The sequence below is a fragment of the Panthera pardus genome, unplaced genomic scaffold (assembly GCF_024362965.1).
Source record: "Panthera pardus isolate Hobbes unplaced genomic scaffold, ASM2436296v1 HiC_scaffold_10, whole genome shotgun sequence".
In the NCBI taxonomy this organism is placed as follows: Eukaryota; Metazoa; Chordata; class Mammalia; order Carnivora; family Felidae; genus Panthera; species Panthera pardus.
The window spans coordinates 1007049-1029573 of record NW_026526655.1 but is presented as its reverse complement, the minus strand read 5'-3'; the positions used below and the strand labels follow the sequence as shown (position 1 = coordinate 1029573).

At 54.7% G+C, this 22525-nt stretch overlaps 2 protein-coding genes across 18 annotated transcripts in view; one reads left to right on the top strand and one right to left on the bottom strand.

Moving 5' to 3' along the window:
- Positions 1 to 20877, bottom strand: part of KIF1A (kinesin family member 1A) — a 95447-nt gene extending 74570 nt beyond the window's left edge. For 8 of the 16 annotated variants that reach the window (XM_053902730.1, XM_053902732.1, XM_053902707.1 and 5 more), the window contains exon 1: positions 19714 to 19826. The gene's annotated coding sequence lies outside the window, so the exon portion shown is untranslated. Of the gene's footprint in view, positions 1 to 19713; positions 19827 to 20764 lie in introns of those variants that run through there. The other 8 variants (XM_053902679.1, XM_053902690.1, XM_053902685.1 and 5 more) reach the window with 2 other exon arrangements.
- LOC128777091 (uncharacterized) lies at positions 19720 to 20771 on the top strand. Of its 2 annotated transcripts, none has more exons than XM_053902756.1 (2): positions 19720 to 20030; positions 20401 to 20771. In XM_053902756.1, exons 1-2 carry the CDS (start codon positions 19743 to 19745, stop codon positions 20737 to 20739), a joined length of 627 nt encoding a protein of 208 aa, XP_053758731.1. In that variant the 5' UTR covers positions 19720 to 19742; the 3' UTR covers positions 20740 to 20771. The 2 variants fall into 2 exon arrangements, 1 of the variants encoding a protein (XP_053758731.1); XR_008422289.1 differs by lacking the exon at positions 19720 to 20030 and adding an exon at positions 20037 to 20312.
- Positions 20878 to 22525: the final 1648 nt, after the last annotated feature.

The window sequence follows — 22525 nt, the reverse complement described above, 5'->3', positions numbered from 1 at the left end:
GGGAGCCCAGGCGGATGGGGAGGAGCAGGGGGTCTGGGCTCGCCCCGCCACACCCCGGCGCCCCTTACAGCCGCAGCGCTTGTCCACACAGCCCGAGCGCTCCCAATAATTTCCCCTTCCTCCCTCCGCGAGTGACCACCCAGGCGGGGACTGGAGGGACGTGCCTCCCTGACAATCTGCTTCTTCATGCTGGAAAATCTCTGTGCCCTTGAAACGGGGAAAAGTCTTAGGACATTCCAGCCGGGGTGGGAAGAGCGAGACCAAGGTCACGAATTCCTGGGGAGAATGTAAATTGGAACGACATTTCTAGCATTTACCAGCGTGCCTTGTGCCCTCTAAAAGGAGGCTGGGGCGCCTGGGTGGCTCAGTCAGTGAAGCGTCCGACTCCTGAGTCGGCTCGGGTCATGATCTCGAGGTCTGTGGGTTTGAGCCCCATCGGGCTCCGCGCTGACAGTGCTTGGGACTCTGTGTCCCCCTCTGTCTCTCAAAATAAATAAATAAACATTAAAAAAGAGGCTATATGTGTAGAGTAAGTAATGTTCAGCACCGAAATAGGAAATCATTAGGAATGAGGAAAATATTTATGAGAGCAGATGTTCAATTCAATATTGCAAAATTTTCAGCTCTCCCCAAATTTAGCTACATTATTTCAGTGCGATTCCAATAAGCAAAATACTCCAACAGGATTTTCAGTGGCATTTGGCGACAGACAGTTCGAAAGACCGCTGTGGAAAATAAGGACAAAAGGCACATCCTACCAGGTATCAGACTTGCTGTAAAGCTACAAGTTGCGAAGTCCAGTAATGACACAGGCACAGAGATCAACAGAAAAGACTAAGCCTGACCAGAGACAGACGATAAAACAGCATTTCAGGTAACGGGGTGAGGCTGGTATTGGAACGATTGGCTCCCCCATATTAAAAAATAGAGCTAAAGGGGCGCCTGGGGGGCTCAGTCGGTTGAGCGTCTGACTTCCGCCCAGGTCACGATCTCACCCTTCCCGAGTTCGAGCCCCGCGCCGGGCTCTGTGCTGACAGCTGGGAGCCTGGAGCCTGCTTCCGATTCTGTGTCTCCCTCTCTCTGCCCCTCCCCCACTCATGCTCGGTCTCTCTTACTCAAAAATAAATATTTTTAAAAACTAAGAAAAAAAGAGAGCAAGAACTTTGCTTTTGAAAGCATTGCGAGAACGAAGACCACGCTTATGGCTCTGGGGTAGAGACCGTGCCTCAGCACGAAGCCCGGAAAGCAGAGCAGGCAGCAGAATGGCCGTCAGCACAGCAGCGCCCCTCCCACCATGCCCAGCTAGAGAAGGTGGGTAAAATCTCACAATCTGTTGGAAGGAATCAAAGAGCTACTGAAACCATGCAGGCGAGGAGGCCAAGATTCCGGAGATGGGGGGCTGCCAGGGCAGGAGACAACATTCCAGCACTCCGCAGCACTGTCTCCTTAAATGCATTTGCATTCTGGGCACAGGGCAAGAGGCTGGCAATCTGGAGTCTTCCCAGGCAGAGGGCCGTTGCCGAGGGATGGAGAAACCCGCTGAGCTTTTGGTCAAAAGCAGCACACTTGAGAGACCAAAATCCCAGAAGAAAGAAGGAGTGGGGAACTTCACTTGGCCAGTTCAAGCCTTAAGACGTGTGCCGAACTCTGAGGGTATGAGGGGTGGAGTTTAAAATCTCAAGCAGAAAGCTTCTAAAAATCCACCAGGAGTCTTTTGCGGTCTCAGGTGTTAAGGAGACAGGGATTAGCATTCAGGATCCTCTTGGTGATCACACGACGGCCTGGTTTGAAAGCCCGGGGAAGCACACAGTCTAAAGGGAGGGCGGAACCACAGGGAGGATTAACCTTACGCAAACTGCAAGGCTTCCCTGACTCCGCTTAGTCTCTGCCTGAATCAGGGATGACCGCCTACTCTGCCCGTCTGGAAGGAAAGGAGCAAACCATCCAGAGCCTCTACAGTGTTTTAACAGGCAAGGTCTGACAATACATCCAAAGTCATAGGACGTGAGAAAAGACAGGACTATAGGATTCAAAACAAATTGGGGGGGAAAAAAAGAAACATATCTACACATGATCCAGATCTAGGAGTTGTCAAACAAGGACTTTAAAATGACCACAACTTATATATTCAAAATAAAGAGAAAAGTACGGAGAAATTAAATGGAAAAAAAAATGAAGAATTTTGCAAGAAGACTTGAAGCGATAACAAAGAATTTCTCATGGGAATTCTAGAACTGAAAACACAATAACTGACATTAAGAGGTCAAGAGATTAGACACAGCTGAAGGCAGTGTTCATGAACTGGAGGACAGGCCAGCAGAAATTACAGAACAGAGGAAAAAATGAATGGAAAATACAGAAAGTAGAGTCAGAGTAATATAGGACACAGTGAAGCAGCCTAACATGCATGTGATTGGAATCTAAAAGGAGAAGAAATAGGAGAGAATCAATACTTAAAAAGATAATGATTAATTGTCTAAAATTGCTGAAGCTGGGGTGCCTGGGTGGCTCACTCAGTTAAACACCTGACTATTGATTTTGGCTCAGGTCATGATCTCATGGTTCACGAATTCGAGCCCCACATTGGGCTCTGTCCTGATGCCACAAAGCCAGCTTGGGACTCTCTTTCTCCATTTCTCTCTGCCTCTCCTCCCACCTCTCAAAACAAAAACTTTAAAAAATATTTTAGGGGCGCCTGGGTGGCTCAGTCGGTTAAGCATCCGACTTCGGCTCAGGTCATGATCTCGTGGATTGTGAGTTCAAGCCCCGCGTCGGGCTCTGTGCTGACAGCTCCAAGCTTGGAGCCTGCTTCAGATTCTGTGTCTCCTCTCTCTGCCCCTCCCCAACTTGTGCTCTGTCTCTCTATGTCTCTCAAAAAATAAATAAATGTAAAAGTTAAAAAAATATTTTAAAAAATACAAATAAATTGCTGAAGCAAGGGGCGCCCCGGTGGCTCAGTCGGTTGAGCATCTAACTCTTGATTTTGGCTCAGGTCATGATCTCACAGTTTGTGAGATCAAGCCTTGAATCGGACTCTGTGCTGACAGCATGGAGCCTGCTTAGGATTCTCTCTTTCTCTCTCTCTCTCTCTCTCTCTCTCTGCCCCTCCCCTACTCACACACACACACACACACACACTCTCAAAATAAATAAATAAATAAATAAATAAATAAATAAATAAATAAATAAACAGTTTAAATACATATGTATGTACATACATACACACAATTGCTGAAACAGATCAACCCATAGATTCAAGCAGCCTTGCAAAGGCCAAGCAGGATAAACACAAAGAAATCTACATGAAGGTGCATCATAATAAAACTGTTGAGTACCAACGATGAAGAATCCTAAAAACAGCCAGGAAAAAAAAAGAGACACATAACCTCTAAAGGGACGAAAACAAGCCTGACAACTGACTTCTCCGCACCAATGACGGAAGCCACGAGACAGGGCTCAGGCGTCAGCATTATCAGGTAAGCGGAAAAGCAACAATTTATATTAGACTCTCAAGTATACTGTTTCAACTGCTAAGGAAATCATCAAAAGAGCAGAAAAAGGAACAATTTAGCAGCAAGAAAAAAAACAGAAAAAAATGTAAATCTTTTTGTTAATCCAATAGAAGGCAACTAAGGAGGAAACATAGAAGAACAACAACAAAAGTTAGGCCAAATGGAAAATGAAGATTTAAGACTGCAGACAAAAGCCCCATTAGTATAGACTAAATTTGTATGAGGTAAACACTCCCAGTAAAATGTAATTGTCGAAACAGATCTTTAAAGACTCTATGTTGTTGCCAAGAGACACCTTAAATAAAAAGACACAGAGAGGTTGAAAATAAAACAATAAAATTTTTTGGTTTGCTTGTTCCGTCAGCTACTGAGAAGGAAAAATATATATCGCACACATTCTTTTCAAGTGCATGCAACACGTACTAAAATTAGCCATATGCTAGTCATAAATCAAACTCTAACAAATTTCAATTTAAAATTAAAATCAAGGGGCCCCTGGGTAGCTCAGTTAAGCATCCTGTTAAGCGTAACTGGGTGGACGGATAAGCTTCCGACTTCGACTCAGGTCATGATCTCACGGTCCATGGGTTCGAGCCCCGCATCGGGCTCTGTGCCGACAGCCCGGAGCCTGGAGCCTGCTTTGGATTCTGTGTCTCCCTCTCTCTCTGCCCCTCCCCGGCTTGTGCCCTCTCTGTCTCTCTCTCTCAAATATAAATAAACATTAAGAAAATAAATAAATAAGTAAATAAACAAATAAATAAATAAAATTATACTCATAAGGTGCATAAAACGGAACAAAACAAAACAACTTACAACATCCCCCAACTGCTTGGACATGAAGCAGTACAATTCTAAATAACCCATGGGACAAACAAACAAACAAAACTCATCAGATATGAGAAACTATTTTGAACCGAACAACAGTGAGGATACAGCATATGAAAACTGTGGGATGCGGCTGAACCACAAGCCTGGGGTGGGGGGGTTCACCCCGTCCCGGGGGGTGGGGGGCACTTCACACGGTTCCCAGGCAGGTTCAGACCCCCTGCGTCCCTCAGGGAGCTGCAGGTTCGCCGGGGGGGGGGGGGACCTTCAGGGGAGTTTTCCTGGAGAAAGGCCCAGGTCTGTGGACCAGCAGCGGAGCCTCTGATAGGGCAGGGGGCTGGAGATTCGAGAAAAACTCTACTAGGGAGGGGGCTGGACTCGGTCACTGAATCAGTCACTGGTGAGCACTAAGTCACGGCCGAAGGGTTAGAAAGATGGAAAGAGATAGAGAAGGAGCAGCGGAGAAGCCTTGGGAATCCAGCTGGCTCTTAAGCAGACTTCGGGCAGGTCCCCTTGAATCTCGCTGCCACAGGCAGCTGGGTGCCCAGGTCCTGAGCCTTGTGGGGACACCACAGGTCGCTTCCCGGTTTCCCCTCGGCCTCCTTGGGGTCCAGCTTTCCTAAGTCTGCCGTCAGTCACCACGAGGGTTCGGCTTTTCATTTTCCAAAATGCGGTTACTGTGCCTTCTCTGGTCTTTCTTCCCGCCGGAAGAGCTTAGGTCTTTCTTGAGTTTACCTTTGCCCTTATTTTGGTGGCATTTCAAGAGGGAGAGAAGATAAATGGACGAATCTCACAAACATAACACTGAGAAAAGAGGACTCAAACACAAAAGGTACACACTTTATAATTCCACTTATGCAACTTCCAAAACAGGCAAACACCGTTCAGCAGAATAAGCACATTATTTAGCACCGCGGAACGACGGAGCGACTGAGCACAACACAACAGCCGAGAGAGAGAGAGAGAGAGAGAGAGAGAGAGAGAGAGAGAGAGAGAGAGCTGACGGGGACGGGGACGGAGACGGACACCTGCTGATTCCATAAACAGGTTTGGCGGCTGTATCTGACCCTTCTAGGCTGTGGTCACACTTACAGAGTTTGTTTTAATTACCACATGGCTCAGGTAAATAAGTAGATAAATAAACAGACCTCCTTTTGGTTGACAAACACTGGCATGTGTGAAGACAAAAACAGTTGGCTCATCAAAGTTAGTATTTCTAGGGGCGCCCGAGTGGCTCAGTCGGCTGAGCAACAGACTCTCCCCTGCTCTCGCTCTCTCTCTGTCTAGAATAGAATAGAAAATTATAAATAGACAAATGATAGATAGATAGATAAATGAATGAATAAATAAAAGTCGTATTTCTCAACCAACAAGGAAAACAGGTGAATTTTTTCTGGGTTTCGCCTGCCGAATGGAGGCTGGAGGGCGTGGCCTCAAACACACACAAAGTTGGAAGTGGAACCAAATCGTGTGACATGGAAGGCTGGGGAAAAGCCACCTGTCATCAAAGGGACCCAGGGGAATTACTGTGACGCCTCTCAGCTCCCTGGGGTGGAAAAGCCAGTGTTTCCGAGACTCCGAGGTCACAGACCTGTCCTCGTGCAGGTTTGGGTCTCAGATCTGCGACCCCTGCATGATCAGTGAAACCCAAGTTTGAGAAGTGACCTCAGAGCGGGGCTCAGCCGCTACAGCACATCACAACCACAAGAACAAATCTCCTGAGAAACAGCTTAGCCTTCGGGGCGCCTGGGGCAGGGGGTGCTCAGCTGGTTAAGTGTCTTCGGCTCAGGTCATGATCTCACGGTCGGTGGGTTGAAGTCCCGCATCGGGCTCTGTGCTGACGGTGCGAAAGTCTGCTTCAGATCCTCTGTCTCTCTCTGCCCCTCCCCCACACTCACACGCAATCTCTCTCTCTCTCTCTCTCTCTCTCTCTCAAAAATAAAGACTAGAAAATAATGATGATAAATAAAAGAAACAGCTTCCTCTTCTCGGGTCCCCGGGACTCCCACAGATGAAGATCAGTCAAATGGATGCTCACAATTAAATATTACCCAAATGCCAGAGAAGCAATTCACCATGAGCAAGAGTTCCGGTGGGGGGGTGAGGGTGGGGTGGGGGGTAGAAAAGGAAACGAAAAAAGAACCAGAATTAGATCTTCATCCTGGACTATCGAAGATTACAGATACTGGAACTGTCAGCCACAGGTTATAAAATACGTGTGCCTAAAATGCTTAGAGAAATAAACAGGAATGGGAAATGATGGTGTAAAATATGGGGCAAAAACCGTGCAGAACTTTTAGAAATGAAAATGTAACCATTCAAAGTTCAAAACTTAGCAGACATATTAATCAGCAAATTAAATGAAGCTGAGCAGAGAATTAATGAACTGGAAAACATATCAGAAAAAATTACTCAGCACGGTCCCAGAGAGACAACACGATGAAAACATAAAACCAAGGTTAAGAGTCATGCTACACGAAAGAATTCATTAACTTATCATGACGGGAATTTTAACGAATCCCTCACTAACCGACAGATCAAGCAGACAGAATTAACAAAGATGTAGAAAACCTGAACGTGATAATCACGAACTGATGAGCACAGGTGCTGTCTTCCTCTGGAAAATGAGAGAAACGGTCCCTTTTCTAACACCTATGGAACCTTTACAACATTTCACCACGTAGTAGGTCACAAAACAACTCCTAATAAATGTCAAAGACTCTGTGTCAAATGGATCGTGTAATTTGAACACAATTAAAAATCAATAAAAGATCGTTAAAGACCTGTGTTTAGAAAACTTCAAAAGAGGGGCACTCAGGGGGCTCAGTCTGTTCATCGTCCAACTCCTGATTTTGTCTCAGGTCATGAGATAACATCCCACGTCTGGCTCTGTGCTAGGTGTGGAGACTGCTTGAGATTCTCTCTCCCTCCTCTTCTGCCCCTCCCCTGCTCGCACACACATCTGCATGCTCACACTCTCTCTAAAGAAAATAAAATAAAATGAAAATAACTTAAAAAAAGAAAACTGAAAAATAAACTTCGAGATAGCTAACACACAAAAGAAGAAACTTCCGGCACTTCCACATTCAGCCACGATGGAAGCTACAAGGGTACCTTTAAACTCTCCCTGTAAATAACAACTCAAAAACTGAAAAAAATGTATGAAAATAACTGTTTTCAGACATTGTACAGCAGGCAGTGCACGGCTGTGATCACGGAGAGAAGGGAAACATACAAGAGGAAACCTATAATCACTCCAAATCTGCCCAGAGGCAATTTCCAGATTTCAGGCTTAGGGAGGTAGGACCCAAGCAGCTTTCATGACTTGAGGAGATGGAGGCCAGAGTTTGGGTAGTTTGAAGCGGCTGGACGTCGTGGAGCAGAGTTCTGGAAAGGAAATAGCTGCTAGGTAGCAGAGGTTCCCTTGAGTCTTTGTAGAGAACTAGTCTGTCCCCATGTAGTCCAGGCAAAGAAGACACGGGTTCCCAAAGCTGACATAAAAGAAGGTATCTGTGCATCAACCAGCCAAAAGAGAGTCCTCTCGATCCCTCCCTCCCAGACATTCAGTAGAGACCCCAAAGAAATCATACTTCAGCAGCAGGCTTAACTATCCCTGGAGCGACATCTACTCTAGAGTAACTCTAGGAAAGCTTAAAATCAGGTCTCAAGGATCAAATTATCTCAAGTAATTTGCTGCCTGCCAAACTAAAGCCCAACATGCTTTCTAAGAAGAAAGCATAATTCAGACACTCCACGAGGTAGAAATGTCTAGAATCTGATAAAAAAAAAATATTATACATGCCAAGAAGCAGGAAACGATGATCTATAACCAGGAGAAAAACTACTCCGTGGGAACCTGAATTTTCCTATAACTATTAACGAAGTTGATTCAATAGTTGAAAAATCTACCTACCAAAAAACCAGCAGACACAGACACTTTTTACAAGTGAACCCCAGCACACATTCAAAAACCTAGGTAATTCCAATCGTAATCAAACTCTTTAAGAGAACAGAAAAATGAGAGGCAGACAGAGGAAGGGAGATTATACTCCCGACTCATTCACTGAGGCCAATATGACCTTAGCATCAAATTAGACAAAAGAAATTTGAGAAAAGAAGACCATAGACTGACCTCACTGATGAACATAGATACAAAAGTCTGAAACATTAGCAAGAAGGCCAAGCAGCAAATAAAACGGATAACGCGGTAGGTTTACTCCAAGAATACCGGTACGATAACATATGTATGGTTTAACATAAGTACATCTATTCATAGAATTCACCACATAGCAGATTAAAGGAGAAAAAGCCAAATGAGGTACTCCATAGATACTGAAAAAGCATTCAATAATTTTCAAAATCTGTTTATGATAAAACTCTTGGCAATACGAGAATAAAAGAAATCTTTAATCTCATGATACATATCTGCTAAAAACCTACCAAACATCATACTTAATGCTAAAATATTAGGAACATTTCCTTTAAATTCAAAAACAAGTTTGGGACGCCCATCACACTTCTATTTCACATGGAAGTGGTGGTTCTGGCCAGAGCGACAAGACATGAAAAAGAAACAACAATGACAAAATACAGATTGGAAAGAAGAAACCCAAATTGCCATCATTTACAGACCATTTGCTTATCTACACAGAAATCAAGAGGATCCACAGACAAATTATTTGAATTGGGGAAGGTACGGTAAAATTGCTAGAAACCAACCACACTGGAATATACTAGAGGCAAAGAGTTAAAGGTGTGTGTGTGTGTGTGTGTGTGTGTGTGTGTGTGTGTATCTCTTTTTTGAGAGAGAGAGAGAGAGAGAGAGAGAGAGAGAGAGAATCCCAAGTAGGCTCCATGCTTAGCGCAGAGCCCCACGTGGGGCTTGATCTCATGATCATGAGATCATGACCTGGGCTGAAATCAAGAGTTGGATGCTTAACTGGCTGAGCCACCCTAGTGGCTAAAATATATTTTTAAGGTACCTTTGAAGAATAACCCAATTCCCTGTGTCCCCCCTCTCTCTGCCCCTCCCCTGCTCGCTCACTTTCTCTCTCTCTCTCTCAAAATAAATAAACGTTAAAAAATTAAAAATAAAAATGGACCCAAAGCATATAGGACCTTGATAGTAATAAATATCACAAAAGATGTGCATAACTTTTATGAGGACACTTTTAACCTTCACAAAAATTTTATAGAAAATCTAAATAAATGAAGACCTAGAACTTGTTTGTGGAAAATTTTCAATATCTTTTAAAAAACGTTTATTTTCACTCGAGTGAATCAAAAATTCACTGTAATTTCAAACGAAACCTCAAATACATTTTTTTCTGGAAAGTTGACAAATTCCTTCCAAAAATTTCTACGGAAGAGTGAGGCGCTGAAGAAACACAAGAGGGTAGATGAGGACACGCCCTCCCGGTATGAAGACTTAATATAAAGCTATGGTGGTTAAGACGGAGTGGCTGGGACCAGGTGAGTCGCCACCAGGGTGACAGAAGAGACCCAGAAACACACGCGCACAGACCCAGCCCTTCGGAGAGCGGACAAAGGGGGCTGTGCAGGTCAGCAGGGAAGGGAGGGATCCGGAAGCTGCATGGCTGACAAAACTGGCTGTGGACTGAGCGTCCGTGTCCCCACATTCCTAACCCAAACCCTACCCGACGGGACGGTATGGGGGAGGCAGTGGGAGGCGGTTAGGGTTAGAGGAGTTCGTGAGGGTGGGCCGCACGAATGGGATTAGCGCCCTTATCAAAGTCCCAAGAGAGCCTGCTTCCGCTCTGCAGCGGAGTTGGCCAACTGCAACCCAGGGCGGGCACTCGCCAGAACCTGGCCCTGCCGGCACCCTGACCTCGGTCTGTGACCTGGTCTGTGAGCCGCCCAGCCCGGCGTGTTCTGTCGCAGCGGCCCGGGTGGATGAAGACAACCGGCTGGCCGTATGGAGAAACACAAAATTAGATTCCTTTTTTATACCAAATCCAATTCCACCCAGACTCAAGACCCGAACGTGAACAACCGTTTGGGAAGAAAACGAAGACGGGTGCTGTCTCCACGTTCTCCTTTGAGGCTTCAACCCGCAGAAGACTCCAGAAGGAAAAGTCCAGACATCGAGATACCATCGTGGGTGCAGACGCTCAGGCACCCGGAGATGTCTTTAGCACATCTAACTCACGCGGACTCGTGTGCAGAACATACGGACAACACACAAAGACCAGATAAACAAACAAAAAGGTCGAGAAAATAGCAACGAGATCTGCACAGGTAACTTACAGGACACGACACCCAACCACCACGGTAATCAAGAGCGTGGGCTCCAAACCACACCCCTCGGGTCCCAGCGTTAAAACATGTGGCAACACGACCTGTCGTAAGGACAGGGCGACGGGAACAGCACGGTCCTCCCGGGAACAGCTCACCGGCATGACCGGCTTAGAAACAACACGGGGAGACACATCCGGTACAGTCGCAGACTATGGGACCGGCCGCTCTGTGACCAGACGGGTACCCCAACACTGCAGTGTCTGTAGCAGAAAAGAGAAAGAGGAGGGAAGACGGAGGGGATGGAGAGACTGGCTGTCCGCCGACCGGAGACAGGACGGGTCACGCCGCGGCTGTCCAGATGGGACCGAATGAAGCAGAGACACAGTCCCTGGGGACGTCATAAACAGCAAACGTCACTCAGACAGCCCGGCGGGACACGGACGGACGCGTGAGGGGATTCGGCCCACGCAGGGCTGCACACCCACGGGGGAGGCTCGGGGTCCACGACGCAGCTCTGAGCACGCGGAGTGCAGTCTGGGTGATGGTGAGCCTTCAGGTCGGCTCAGGAGTCTGACCATGGGTGCCGCCGAGGCTTTGATGTGGCCCTCCGGGTCTGCAAGGCGGCCCGGCCCCAGAGCCCCCGCGCGAGGGTTAGGGGGGCGGTCACCCTCAGTGCCGGGGAACCGGGAGCGTGCTGGAAAAGCTTTACCTCTGAAGTTGAGGGTGGACACGTGGCTGTTTGTGGACACGCTCTGTATTCTTTTTCGTGAGTCCTATCACATGACAACAGTGTTTAACTTCTTTCGAGAAGTCTCGCCACGAAGGGGAGCAGGAAGTCAGGGTGATGAGGCAGGGGGCGGAGCCAGCCCTTGTCACCTACGGCAGGGGGCGGGGCTGCCGGCGGGGGGTGTGAAGGTGTGGGGCTGGGGGGGTCACTGCCGCAGACACGCCACAAGCTGGAGAGCTGGAAGAAGGCCACGCTCCCCTCCCAGCGCCTGGTGAGGCGTCTGAGAGGACACGGGAAGGCAGAAAGTGCGCCATGGTCCCTTTAGGGGTGGAGGGTCACGTGGCTGCAGGTGCTGCAGAGGGCGGCTGGGAGGGCGTGTGCAGGGGTGATGAGCAGGCCAGCCCAGGCTCAGAGCCGGGAGAACCACGCAGGTGCAGGGAGCACGCCAGAACCCAAGAGGAGCCCGAGGAACTGTTCCAGAGGGCCCCCGAGCCACGAGGGTCTGCCCCGTGGCCTAAAGAGGGCTGCCATCAGTGTCTAAGGGTGACAAGACCCGGGCTGCATCCGTGAGAAGTGGGGCAGAGAAGACAGTCAGCAGGAGAAGAAAGAGAGGGTCCAGGCGACAGCAGTCACGCATGTGGACGAGGAAGTGACGATGGTCAGGACCGTGGGGGAGGGAGACCCAGAGCCATGGGCCAAGGCCCCCGGGTTAGGAGGGGAGTTGAAATCCGTTCACTTGGCGAAAACACGCGGAGGACCCAACCGCGGACAGGTCACTGCGGACACAGAGGATGGGGCCAGCCCCTCGAGGAGCTCACATCTGTTTCTCAGGGCCCTTGGGGTATTTCTCTAAGGAACAGGACAAAGGAACGGAGCAGGGGCGTGGGCAGCATGCGCAAGCAGAGGCCAAACCTCTTTCTCTGTGGAGAAACGGAGGAGCAAAGGCTGCCCGAGGCCTGGGGCCGGCCCCTGTACAAATCCGCACTGGGCGCCAAGGCCTCCCTGGCCGCTGGCCCCTCGGGCATCGGTCTGCCCCCCCCAGCCCAGCGGCACACCCTGGAGCACCACAGCAACGCAGCACCTCCTCCTGAAACACAGATTTTTCCTGAAGAGTTTGAGAAAAGACAAAACTAGCTTTTCTTAGTATTACAACAGATATACATTGCAGTCCATGCCGGCCGGGCCCCTAGACCCCTCAGAAGGGTGAGGAGGACCCCCGGGCTGCACGAGTGCCAGGCATGGCCAGGGGTCACTCTGGAGGCCCCATGGAAGAAAAGAGCACGCCAGTGAGTCACCGCAATGGTGAAGGGCAGGGGAGAGGCTTCACCCATGACCGCAGGCCCTCATACCTTTGCGGGAGGGGGCGGAGCCAGACACGGCCCAGAAGGGGCTGGCACACAGCAGGGGCCTCGGGGGTTCTGGGCTCGTGGGCTCAAAGCAGCCAGTGGAGAGCAGGGGCAGGAAGTGAGGCTGCAGAAAGGGTCCTCAGTGTAAGTCTGCCTGTAGAACAGCCACATCAGTAAAACCTTCACCCCCTCCCTGCCACCCACCCTCACAGAGGGCAGTGGCTGCCAACACTCTCAGGCACACAGCTGACGTTTCTTCTCACAGACTTGGAAGGAAATGCCCGGTGAGAGTGAATGCTTCAGTGTGGATGCCGGCGCCCCACACTCCAGCATGAGGGAGCGGGACAGCTTGGATCCAGCTCCTAGCCCTTCAGACCAAAAGCAAAGGCTGCCAGTGGAGCCTCCATGGCCCACACCGAGTGCCAGTCGGAATCCCACTCAGACCTGGGGAAACCAGTGGCAGCACGATCTACTACCCAGTGGGCTCCCCAACACAAACAGGCCCACAAGGACTTCCATGTACAAGAGAAGAATAAAAAGTTTCAAAGGTAAAGACCAGAATAAACCAGCAGAAAACAAGAGATGAAGCACAGAATGGAAGCAAAAACAAGCAAATAAAAAAAAAAAAAACCCTCAATGAATATACTCAGAACGTTTCAAGAAAATAGTACATTTACAAAACAAGAACAGGATGCTGTGAAACAAGAACAGTTAATGACAAGAAAGAAGGAGCTCTTAGAGATGGAAAAGGTAGGTGCTGAAATACACAATTTCAAGAAGAACTTGCAAATGAAGTCCAAAACTGCCCAGAAAATAAGACCTAAAAAAGGAGACACGATATATGAAAGAAAAGAGAACAAGATGAGAAGACAATGCATAAAGTCGAGGAAGAAAACAGGAAAAGAAAAGGGGTGGATCTTTGCTCGTAAGGAACTGGATGCAGCAGGCCATGAAGCCAATGTCGAGTGCTCTGTGCGGAATGTTTAGGGGAAACAAGTGCCGCCGGACAAACCATGTACCCAGCGTGAGGACAGAGCAGAGACGCAGACACATGGCCAAGAACTCATCACCATTTTCAGGAAGTCACACAGGACAGGAAGCCAAAACCAGAGTAGCTCTGGGGTCCGAGAAACAGAGCCACTGACCCAGGGGATGTGGTGAGCAACAGGCAGGCTGGCACGTGGCAGGTTACAGACAGGAGGGAGATAGCAGGGAGGGGGCTCCAGGGGGTGTGGGAGCCAGGAAAGAGGGGACCTGGCAGGACAGAGTGTGATTGAGGGCTGGGGAATAAGACGCTAGTGAAGAATGTCCTGCCCAAGCATGGAGCTCATGCAGAGGAGAGGGAGGCCCTAAGTTTCCTCCTCCACTCTGGGCCTGGCCGCCATATCACTGCTTATCCTGACACCCTTCAGGCACCAGGGCCTGTGTCCGTGCTGTGGCCCAAGCATCAGGAGCAGGCAGACAGTGAGGATCAGATGACACAAAGCAGATGACAACCCCCATGCCCCAGCCCCACAGGGGCCCCTCAGATGCCTGGTCTTCATGGACCCACAGCCCGTGGGCACTGATGGCCCAGCCCTGCCCCTCACCATCCTGGCGGAGCTGACGACAGCTGGGGAAGAACACCGATGCCCCCCTGAGCACTACTGGCTGGGCTAGACCTGAGAGGGGGGAGAGGACTCCCGACACCCCCCTAGGGCACTCCTGGGCACCAGCAGCCTCACTCTGAAGGCAGGAGAGGGGTCTGCAGGTGCAGTGGGGGCCATCCCCACCCCCTCCCCAGAGCTGCATTTCGGGAGCCTCACAGGACACCCAGAGCAGGGGGGCTCTTTCCTCAGGAAACACTGGGCCCTAAATGGGAGCTGTGAAGGCACACAGAAAATCTGCACCTGAACAGGGCGGTGGCTGCCTTCTCTGGGCACACAGGAAATGGACCACTTGGGCTAAAACAACCAGCTCAACAAGAAAATAGCATTTCCTGGACGCCTACTGTTTGTGAGGTGGGGTGGGTGGGACACTGGGACAGAAGAGTGTGGTGGGGATATGAGGGAACAGGTAGGGGTGGTGGGTGGGATGGTGGGGGTAGAGGATTGGGTTGGGGGTTTGGGGTTGGGGTATGTATGGAGGGGAGGGGTGGGGGTGGGTGGAGTGAGGCAGTGGTGTGGGGGGTGGGGGGTGGGCCAGTGGGTGGGGCAGGGGTAGAGGGTTAGGTTGGGAGGTGGAGGGGTGGGGTGGGTGGGAGTGAGGCAGTGGGGTGAGGGGTGGGGGGCAGGCTGGTGGGTGGGGTGGGGGTAGAGGGTTGGGGTGGGGGGTGGAGGAGTGGGGTGGGGGGTGGAGGGGTGGGGTGGGTGGGAGTGAGGCAGTGGGGTGAGGGGTGGGGTATGAGGCTGGTGGGTGGGGTGGGGGGTGGAGGGGTGGGGTGGGGGGTAGAGGGGTGGGGTGGGTGGGAGTGAGGCAGTGGGGTGGGGGGGCAGGCCGGTGAGTGTGGTGGGGGTAGAAGTTTGGGTTGGGGGGTGGAGGGGTGGGGTGTGTGGGAGTGAGGCAGTGGGGTGGGGGGGCAGGCTGGTGGGTGGGGTGGGTGGGAGAGAGGCAGTGGGGTGGGGGGGGGCAGGCCGGTGAGTGGGGTGGTGGTAGAGGGTTGGGGTGGGGTGTGGTGGGGTGGGTAGGAGTAAGGCAGTGGGGTGAGGGGTGGGGAGTGAGGCCAGTGGGTGGGGTGGGGGTAGAGGGTTGGGGTGGGGGGTGGAGGGGTGGGGTGGGTGGGAGTGAGGCAGTGGGATGGGGGGGCAGGTTGGTGGGTGGGGTGGGGGTAGAGGGTTGGGGTGGGGGGTGGAGGGGTGGGGTGGGTGGGAGTGAGGCAGTGGGATGGGGGGGCAGGTTGGTGGGTGGGGTGGGGGTAGAGGGTTGGGGTGGGGGGTGGAGGGGTGGGGTGGGTGGGAGTGAGGCAGTGGGATGGGGGGACAGGTTGGTGGGTGGGGTGGGGGTAGAGGGTTGGGGTGTGGGGTGGAGGGGTGGGGTGGGTGGGAGTGAGGCAGTGGGGTGGGGGGGGTAGGCCGGTGGGTGGGGTGGGGGTAGAGGGTTGTGGTGGGGGTGGAGGGGTGGGGTGGGGGGTGGGGAGTGAGGCCGGTGGGTGGGGTGGGGGTAGAGGGTTGGGGTGGGGGTGGAGGGGTGGGGTGGGTGGGAGTGAGGCAGTGGGGTGGGGGGTGGGGGTCAGGCCGGTGGGTGGGGTGGCGTAGAGGGGTGGCAAGGAGGGCAGGAAGTGCTAAGAGCAGCCATCTCCGGGGTCTGGGGAGCTGGGTGGACTCTCGGGGCCCCCGTGACAAGCCACAGGCCCATCAGGAGCCTTAGTGTCCAGACCTGAGAAACGGGAGGGGCACCGCCCGCGTGGCTGGGGGCTTGGGGGCCCCCTGTGAGGAGAGGCCCATGAGATGTGCAACGCAGTCTGCACCCACTAAATGCCTACTTCTCTCCCCTGACCCACCACCTACAGTGGGGGCTTGCAGCTGGCTTCAAGGTGGTGGCATGTGAGGGGGTCCAGGGACCTCCCGTGGAGGATGGGTGGAAGGCTCCAGAGAAGACAGAGGATTAGGCAGGAACAAAGACAAGCGAGGGCTGTGTGCGTGTGTGCTCATGTGCGTGTGTGAGAGGGGGTGTGTGTGGGGGGGTGAGTGTGCGAGAGTGAGACTGGAAGAGTGTGTGAGGCCGCATGTGTAAGAGACAGTGAGAGGGTGAGGTTGGGTGTGTAAGTGTGTCTGTGGGTGAATGTGAGTGTGCATGAATATGTGTATGAGTGCGAGTAAGGCCGGAAGCATGAGCGTATGTGAGTGAGTGTGCGTGGGCGTGTGTTGAGACTGAGCGTGTAAGGGACTGTTGTGTGCACAACCAGCCCAAGACCAGTGTGGAGCAGGCTGAGGAGTAAGAACAGGAGGCGAGGGTCCTGGCCAGCACCCCCCACCCCCGACCCAGGGGGCCCTGGAACCCAGCAGGCGGGCAGTGCGGGGCACTCTGCACCCCTGGGCTTCTGCATGGAGGAGGGGGAGGGCGGGCAGGGCTCAGGCAGCCAGACTGCAGGACCAGGATTAGCAGATTAAATCCAGGCGGAGGGGGCTTTCGAGAAGGCGACAGCCCCTCCTCTCAGATACCCAGCCACCCAGGCGGCAGGTAAATCCTGCCCAGTGCCAGGGACAGTGCCCAGTGAGGCCTCACCAGCTAGCAAGGGGCTCCCAGGGGCTGGCATGACAAAACCAGGGTGGGAGCTGGCTGGGGCGGGGGACGTGACCACAGAGGCACACAGGAAGGGCTGGAGAGAAACCAGACGGGTCAGAGGCTCAGCCTCAGCGGACCGTTGACTTGACCATGCCCTCCACACTTCCAGTGCCCCCGGTGCAATGGCCCCTCACTGAGTTCCTGAGGCACCTGGGGCGGGGGGGGGGGGGGGAGTGCCCAAAGCCAGAATCACGGTCCTGTTGGGAGTTAAACTGCAAACCTGGTAGGTCAGGTGGGGCAGTGAGTCACATGCCCATACCCCCGACCCTTACGCCCTGCCTGCTACCCCAGCCCTGCTGTGAGGTGAGGCCCATCAGCTAATGGGACAGAACAGACCCACCTGCCTGGCTCTGCCCCTGAGCACCCCAGCCCAGCTGAGAGGTTTGGGGCAGGGTGTGGTCCAGCCCCAACCAGGCCCTGAGATGCTCCTGGGTCTGGGTGGGGAAAGGGAGACAGTGGATGTGGGTGGGGATCCACTCCCTTGGGCCCAAGAACCCTAAATGGGGCGGTGCTCTAGGGAGCACTCAGGAGTGGGCAGGAGGACGACCGTGCGCTCATCCTGGGGGTCACTAGCGGCTGAGTGACCACTCTCAGAGGTACGGGGTCTCGGGCATGAAGGGCATGGTTCCCAAAGCTGGTATTCCCACCCCCCCAAGTCCCCAATCCGGTGGTCCCAAGGCCCCATCTCGCTCTCCTTCCAAAGGACATGGTCAGCCCTGGGTCTGCAGTGGTGACTGAAGGGGGTCGAGGCAGAGTGGACGGGGGCCCCTGTGTCGGGTGGCATAAATTCTAGCTTTGTTCAGTCTCCGACTGGCTGTGGCTGGCCCAGGGCAAGGCCCCAGAGGGGCAGTCTGTGGGACACTCCAGTGTGGGAGAGGAGAAAGGGCACACAGCAGACGTTCAGCGGGCCCTCGTGGCGCCCCCACCCCACTGGGACTCTTGGGTTCGGGGAGCCCTGACTCCAAGCCCGATCCCAGTCTCTCTGTCCTGTGGACCACACCCCACAGAGGACACCCCTCCTGTCTTCAGATGCCGGCAGAAGGCGGGACAGAGCCGCTCACCCGGTCCCCTATCTTGAACCCAGTGCCCTCGCAGACCTAGCATCCAGGTAGAGGCTGACCCCCACCCCCCCCACCCCCTCTGGGTCTCCCAGCCAGCGGCCTCCCTGCAAGCATCAGCCCATCTTGGGTCTCGACCCCGACCAAGAGCAGACCTGGCGCCTGGCCCTGGCCCTCGCAGCATCCCTCACCGGCCACTGCAGACGCTGCACCCCGCTGCCGGCGCCACGCCTGCCCACCCTCACCCCGCGGCCCCGGCCGAGGCGGGTGGCCAACCACACCTGCAAAATGGCCGCCGCAGGTGCGGTCCCAGCCCCCCCCCCGCCACGCTCTGGACCCCAGAGCTGGCCTTCAAACCTGCGGCTGCCTCCTCGGGCCGAGAGGCCAGGCATCCGGGCCAGGCTGCCCCGGCAGAGCCCCTTTAGGCAGACAGACAGCAGGGCAGGGAGAGCGGGTCGGGTGTGACCGCTCCGCAGGAGCGGGCGCTCTGTCTCGCAGTCCTCCCCGGGGTTGGGACCCGCCAGCCCTGCGCGGCAGGGACCTCCCCGCACCTCCTCCTCTCCGCAGCCGCAAGGTCCAATTCGATGCCCTAACGGGCCTCTGGTCCCAGCAAAGCGGGCACGCCTCGGCGGGGGCCGCCTCTTGGGGAGGGGGCCACCGGTCTCTCGGGACAAGTCCCTATTCCTGGAAACGAGGGCGCGCATCGGGTCCGCGCCGGGGCGACGTCGTGCCCGCGCCCAGCAGGCCCCATGACTTGGCATTCCCTCCCTCCCCTCCCCCCTACTCGGCCCTGCGGCCCGCTGTCCCCCCACCCCCACCCCGCCCACCCCAGCGCCCAGGGGACCGCAGACCCTCCCTCGGCCCTGGGATGCCTCCGCCGCCCCTTCTCGAGCACACCGGCTGCGCCCCTGGTTTGCGGTGGGAGGAGGGAGGGGGAGCCGCAGCCTAAACGGGGAGTCCGGGGGTCCTCGCGTCCGCGCTGGTCCCTGTCACACGAGTCGGGCGGCCCCGCAGCCCCCTCCCTGCCCGCCGCCGGGCCACACCTGTTACTGGGGCGCCGGCTGCGTAGATACAGGCCTCATCCGCTGACGGCCCCTCCCAAGCCTTTCTAGAATGGAGCCGGGGTCTCTCCCGAAGAGGATGCGGCGGGGGGAGGATGAAGGGCACCCCCCCCCCCCGAGGCGCGCACGAAGCGGGCCTCCCGCCGCAGCCCCCGCCCGTCCCGCCCCGCCCCGCCTGGTAGGCTCCGGGCTCCAGCACCCCCTCCCCCACCCCGGGGACCCGGGCAGCTGCCCCGCGCCCCCGGCCGCGCGCTCTCCGCTTCGCCCCGGCCCGCCCTCCCCCGCGGTCTAGCCCGGCGGCCCCTCTCCAGGGAAGGACTAGGGCGGAAGCGACGGAGGGGGCGTCTCGAGAGGCCACCGGCGGCGCGCGCCCTCCCCTGGCGACCCCCGCCCCTCCCGGCGACGGTCCCGCCCCAGCAGGGGTCGCGGCGACGGGGCCTTTCCCGAGGGTCCGGCCGGGCCGCGACTGAAGGGCGGTCACCCCTGAATTTGCCCCATTGTTCTCCTCGGGGACGGGGAGCGTCGGGGGGAGAGCAGGGGCCGCGCGCGCGGTGCCGGCGGCGACAAGGACGCGGCTCCGGGGTGGGGGGGGGGGGGTGCCGCAGCGCAGGCAGGTGCGGGCAGCGGGGCGCAGGGGCGAGGCCAGGCGGGCGGCCGCCTTACCTCTCCGGCGTCACTGGCGGCGGCCCGGCATGGGCGCGGGTCCCCGAGCACGGAGCTGCTGCCGCTCCTGGGCTGCGCTGGGCGCTGTGACGGCGGCACCGCGTGACGGGCTGCGCGCCCCCGGCCCGGCCCGCCCCGCGCCCCTCCCGCCGCGCTGGTTGGCTGCGCGCGGCGCCCGAGCCCCAGCCGCCAGCTGGTTTGTCGCGCGGGGAGAGGGACGGGCGTCGCGGCCGCCTCGGGGAGGGGGGCTGGGACCGGAGGGGGCGGGGGGCCTGGAGCCGAGCTGTGACATCACCGCCGACACCGCGGTCTGCTCGGTGGGAGACGTGGGGAACCGACCCCGGGCTCGAACGCGGCGCCCCCTCCGCCCGCGCAGTCCCCGCGCGCCACCCCCCACCCCCCGCGGGGGTGAGTGACCGGCGGCGCCCTGCCCACCCGCACTTGCCCAGAGGCCCCCTGCCCACCCGCACTTGCCGCGGATCCCGCGCCGGGCCTTCCCCCAAGTGTGACCCCTTTCTAGTGAAATCTCCGCCTGCCCCCAGCCCCCCACCCGCGAGGCTGGCAGCACGAGCGCCTGGTCGCAGAGGGACAGAGACTCGGTGGGGTCCCTGCCGCAGGGAGGGGCGGTGGGGGCGGGGAGCGGACACCGACTCCGGTGTAACAGGTGAATTTTAATCGCGTCTGCAGGCTCGGTCCGGCACTGGAGGGGACCAGAGCATCGCGCACAGCTCTTCTCGCAGGGATGATGCAACCGGCCGGCCGCCTCCCGCTTCTCCTCCCATCATGCCTTGGGTGGAGACCCCCACCCGCCGCCCGCCCCACTTCTCCAGGTCATCAGCCCCCACGGTCCTCACACCCTGCCTCCGCAGCCTAACTTCCGTGGACCAGGTCACACGCTGCTGCCGGGCCACACGGGCAAACCCAGCCTGCGTCAACCTGTCCAGCGGCTTCCCAGGCCACCCAGACCGACTGGCATCGCTGTTGCCACCGACCTCCATCGGCCACCCTAGGGGGTGGCACCTTTGACAGAGCCTCGAGCCAGCTCACCCACCGGAACTGCGGTGGGCGCGGTGACGTGATGCCTTCGCGGAAGCGGGGTGCTCAGGTCCCTTTCCAGCCCAGCTCCTGCCATCAGCTTTCTCTGCATCCCCGTGGCTCAGCCTCCCCCATCGCCCAGCAGGTGCAGGACGCTGGCCTGAAGGTTTTAGTTAACCATTGAATCCTCACCCCACTCAGTGAGGGCTGGGGGGCTTCGCCTCGATTTGCACCATCTGTGTGGCACATTCCTCCAGAGTAACAAGGTGCCCGGGTCCCTTTCCAGCCCAGCTCCCGGAATATGCATCCTGCAAAGGAGGCCACCCTCCCCCCCATCCCCCAAAGCCCCCCCCCCCCCCCCAACTTTTCTTCTTTTCTTCTTTTATTTCATGGAACCACCTACATAAAAGAGAAATTCTTGTTTTTCCAAACTTGTGGTAGAAACAATAAAACTATCTGGGCGGGGCATGGGGGGGGGCTTTATCATTTCCATTTTCATTATATTTATTGACCTGGTCAAGGTCTCTATTTCTTGAGCCAAATTTTACATGTTTCTAGGAATTAATCAATGTCACTGAGCTTTTAAAATCACCAGCATATACTCATTCTTATGTCAATCGCTTCTCTAGTTATTTCTCCTTTTTAAATTCTGTACTTTGTTTAGTTGCGTTTTTCTCTGTCAATATTTTTAAATATTTTCAAGGGACCAACTTTTTGTTTAGGCCATCTTCTCATCTTTCCTCCTGTTTCACTCATTTCTGCCCTTGTTGATGATTTCCCTCCTTCCTGGTTCTCCGGGTCTGTATGTTGCTTCCGTCTTGAGCTAAGTGCTCAAACTCATTTATTTTTAAACCATATAATTTTCTGACAGATATATTTAAAACTGCAAACTTCATTCTACAGCACAGCCTTATCAGGGCTCACAAATTTGGACATATGATGTTTCATTATCACTCAGATCTAAATATTTCTCTTTTTATTTTAATGTTTATTTATTTTGAGGGAGAGAGAGAGACAGAGCACGAGCAGGGGAGGGGCAGGGAGAGAGGGAGACACAGAATCCGAAGCAGGCTCCAGGCTCCCAGCTGTCAGCACAGAGCCCATCGCTCGGCTTGAACTCACAAACCACAAGATCATGACCTGAGCCGAAGTCGGACGCTTAACTGCCTGAGCTACCCAGGCGCCGCAGATCTAAATATTTCTAATATCCCTGATGATCTCCTTTTAAACTCGTGGGTTATAAGCCCATGCCTTATTTAATAATGTTATTTATTTTCCAATAGCGTTTCTTGCTCGCTTGCTTCGGTATTTCTTTTATCGTAACTTTTTGTTACCAGTTTCTAATTTAATCGCATTACCGCCTGAGAACAAAGTCTGTGTTCAGTCAGGATCCTGGCAGGAAGCAGATGGCACACTCCAATTAGGTAATGTGAGGAGTGTTTGATAAAAGGACTGTCTACAAAGGTGTAGGGAGGAGAAGGGAAACCCCAGGACTGAGGGACACTGCAGTGACACTGTGGCCAACTGCAAGGGGTGGGAGGGAGGAGAGGGAGCAGCCCTGGCGGGAACAGAGGCCTTAGCTGAGCACTCATCAAGAGGGACCAGAGCAGCCAACCCCTGGCCCTGGACCCCACTCTCCTCCTCTCTGGACCTGGGAGTGCCCCTTTTGCCTGAGTCCAAGGGCAGCTGGAAGGCTGGGGCACCCACTGACGAGGTCCATTTAGCATGGTTTCTTAGGACATGGCGCAGAGGGGACCTTGAAGCACAAGCCAAACAT

Bases quoted from the DNA above. Each gene is read 5' to 3' on its own strand.
- LOC128777091 (XM_053902756.1), top strand. From the start codon at position 19,743: ATGGGCGCGGGTCCCCGAGCACGGAGCTGCTGCCGCTCCTGGGCTGCG. The intron at 20,031-20,400 runs GTGGGAGACGTG...TCGCGTCTGCAG, and splicing joins CCGACACCGCGGTCTGCTCG to GCTCGGTCCGGCACTGGAGG.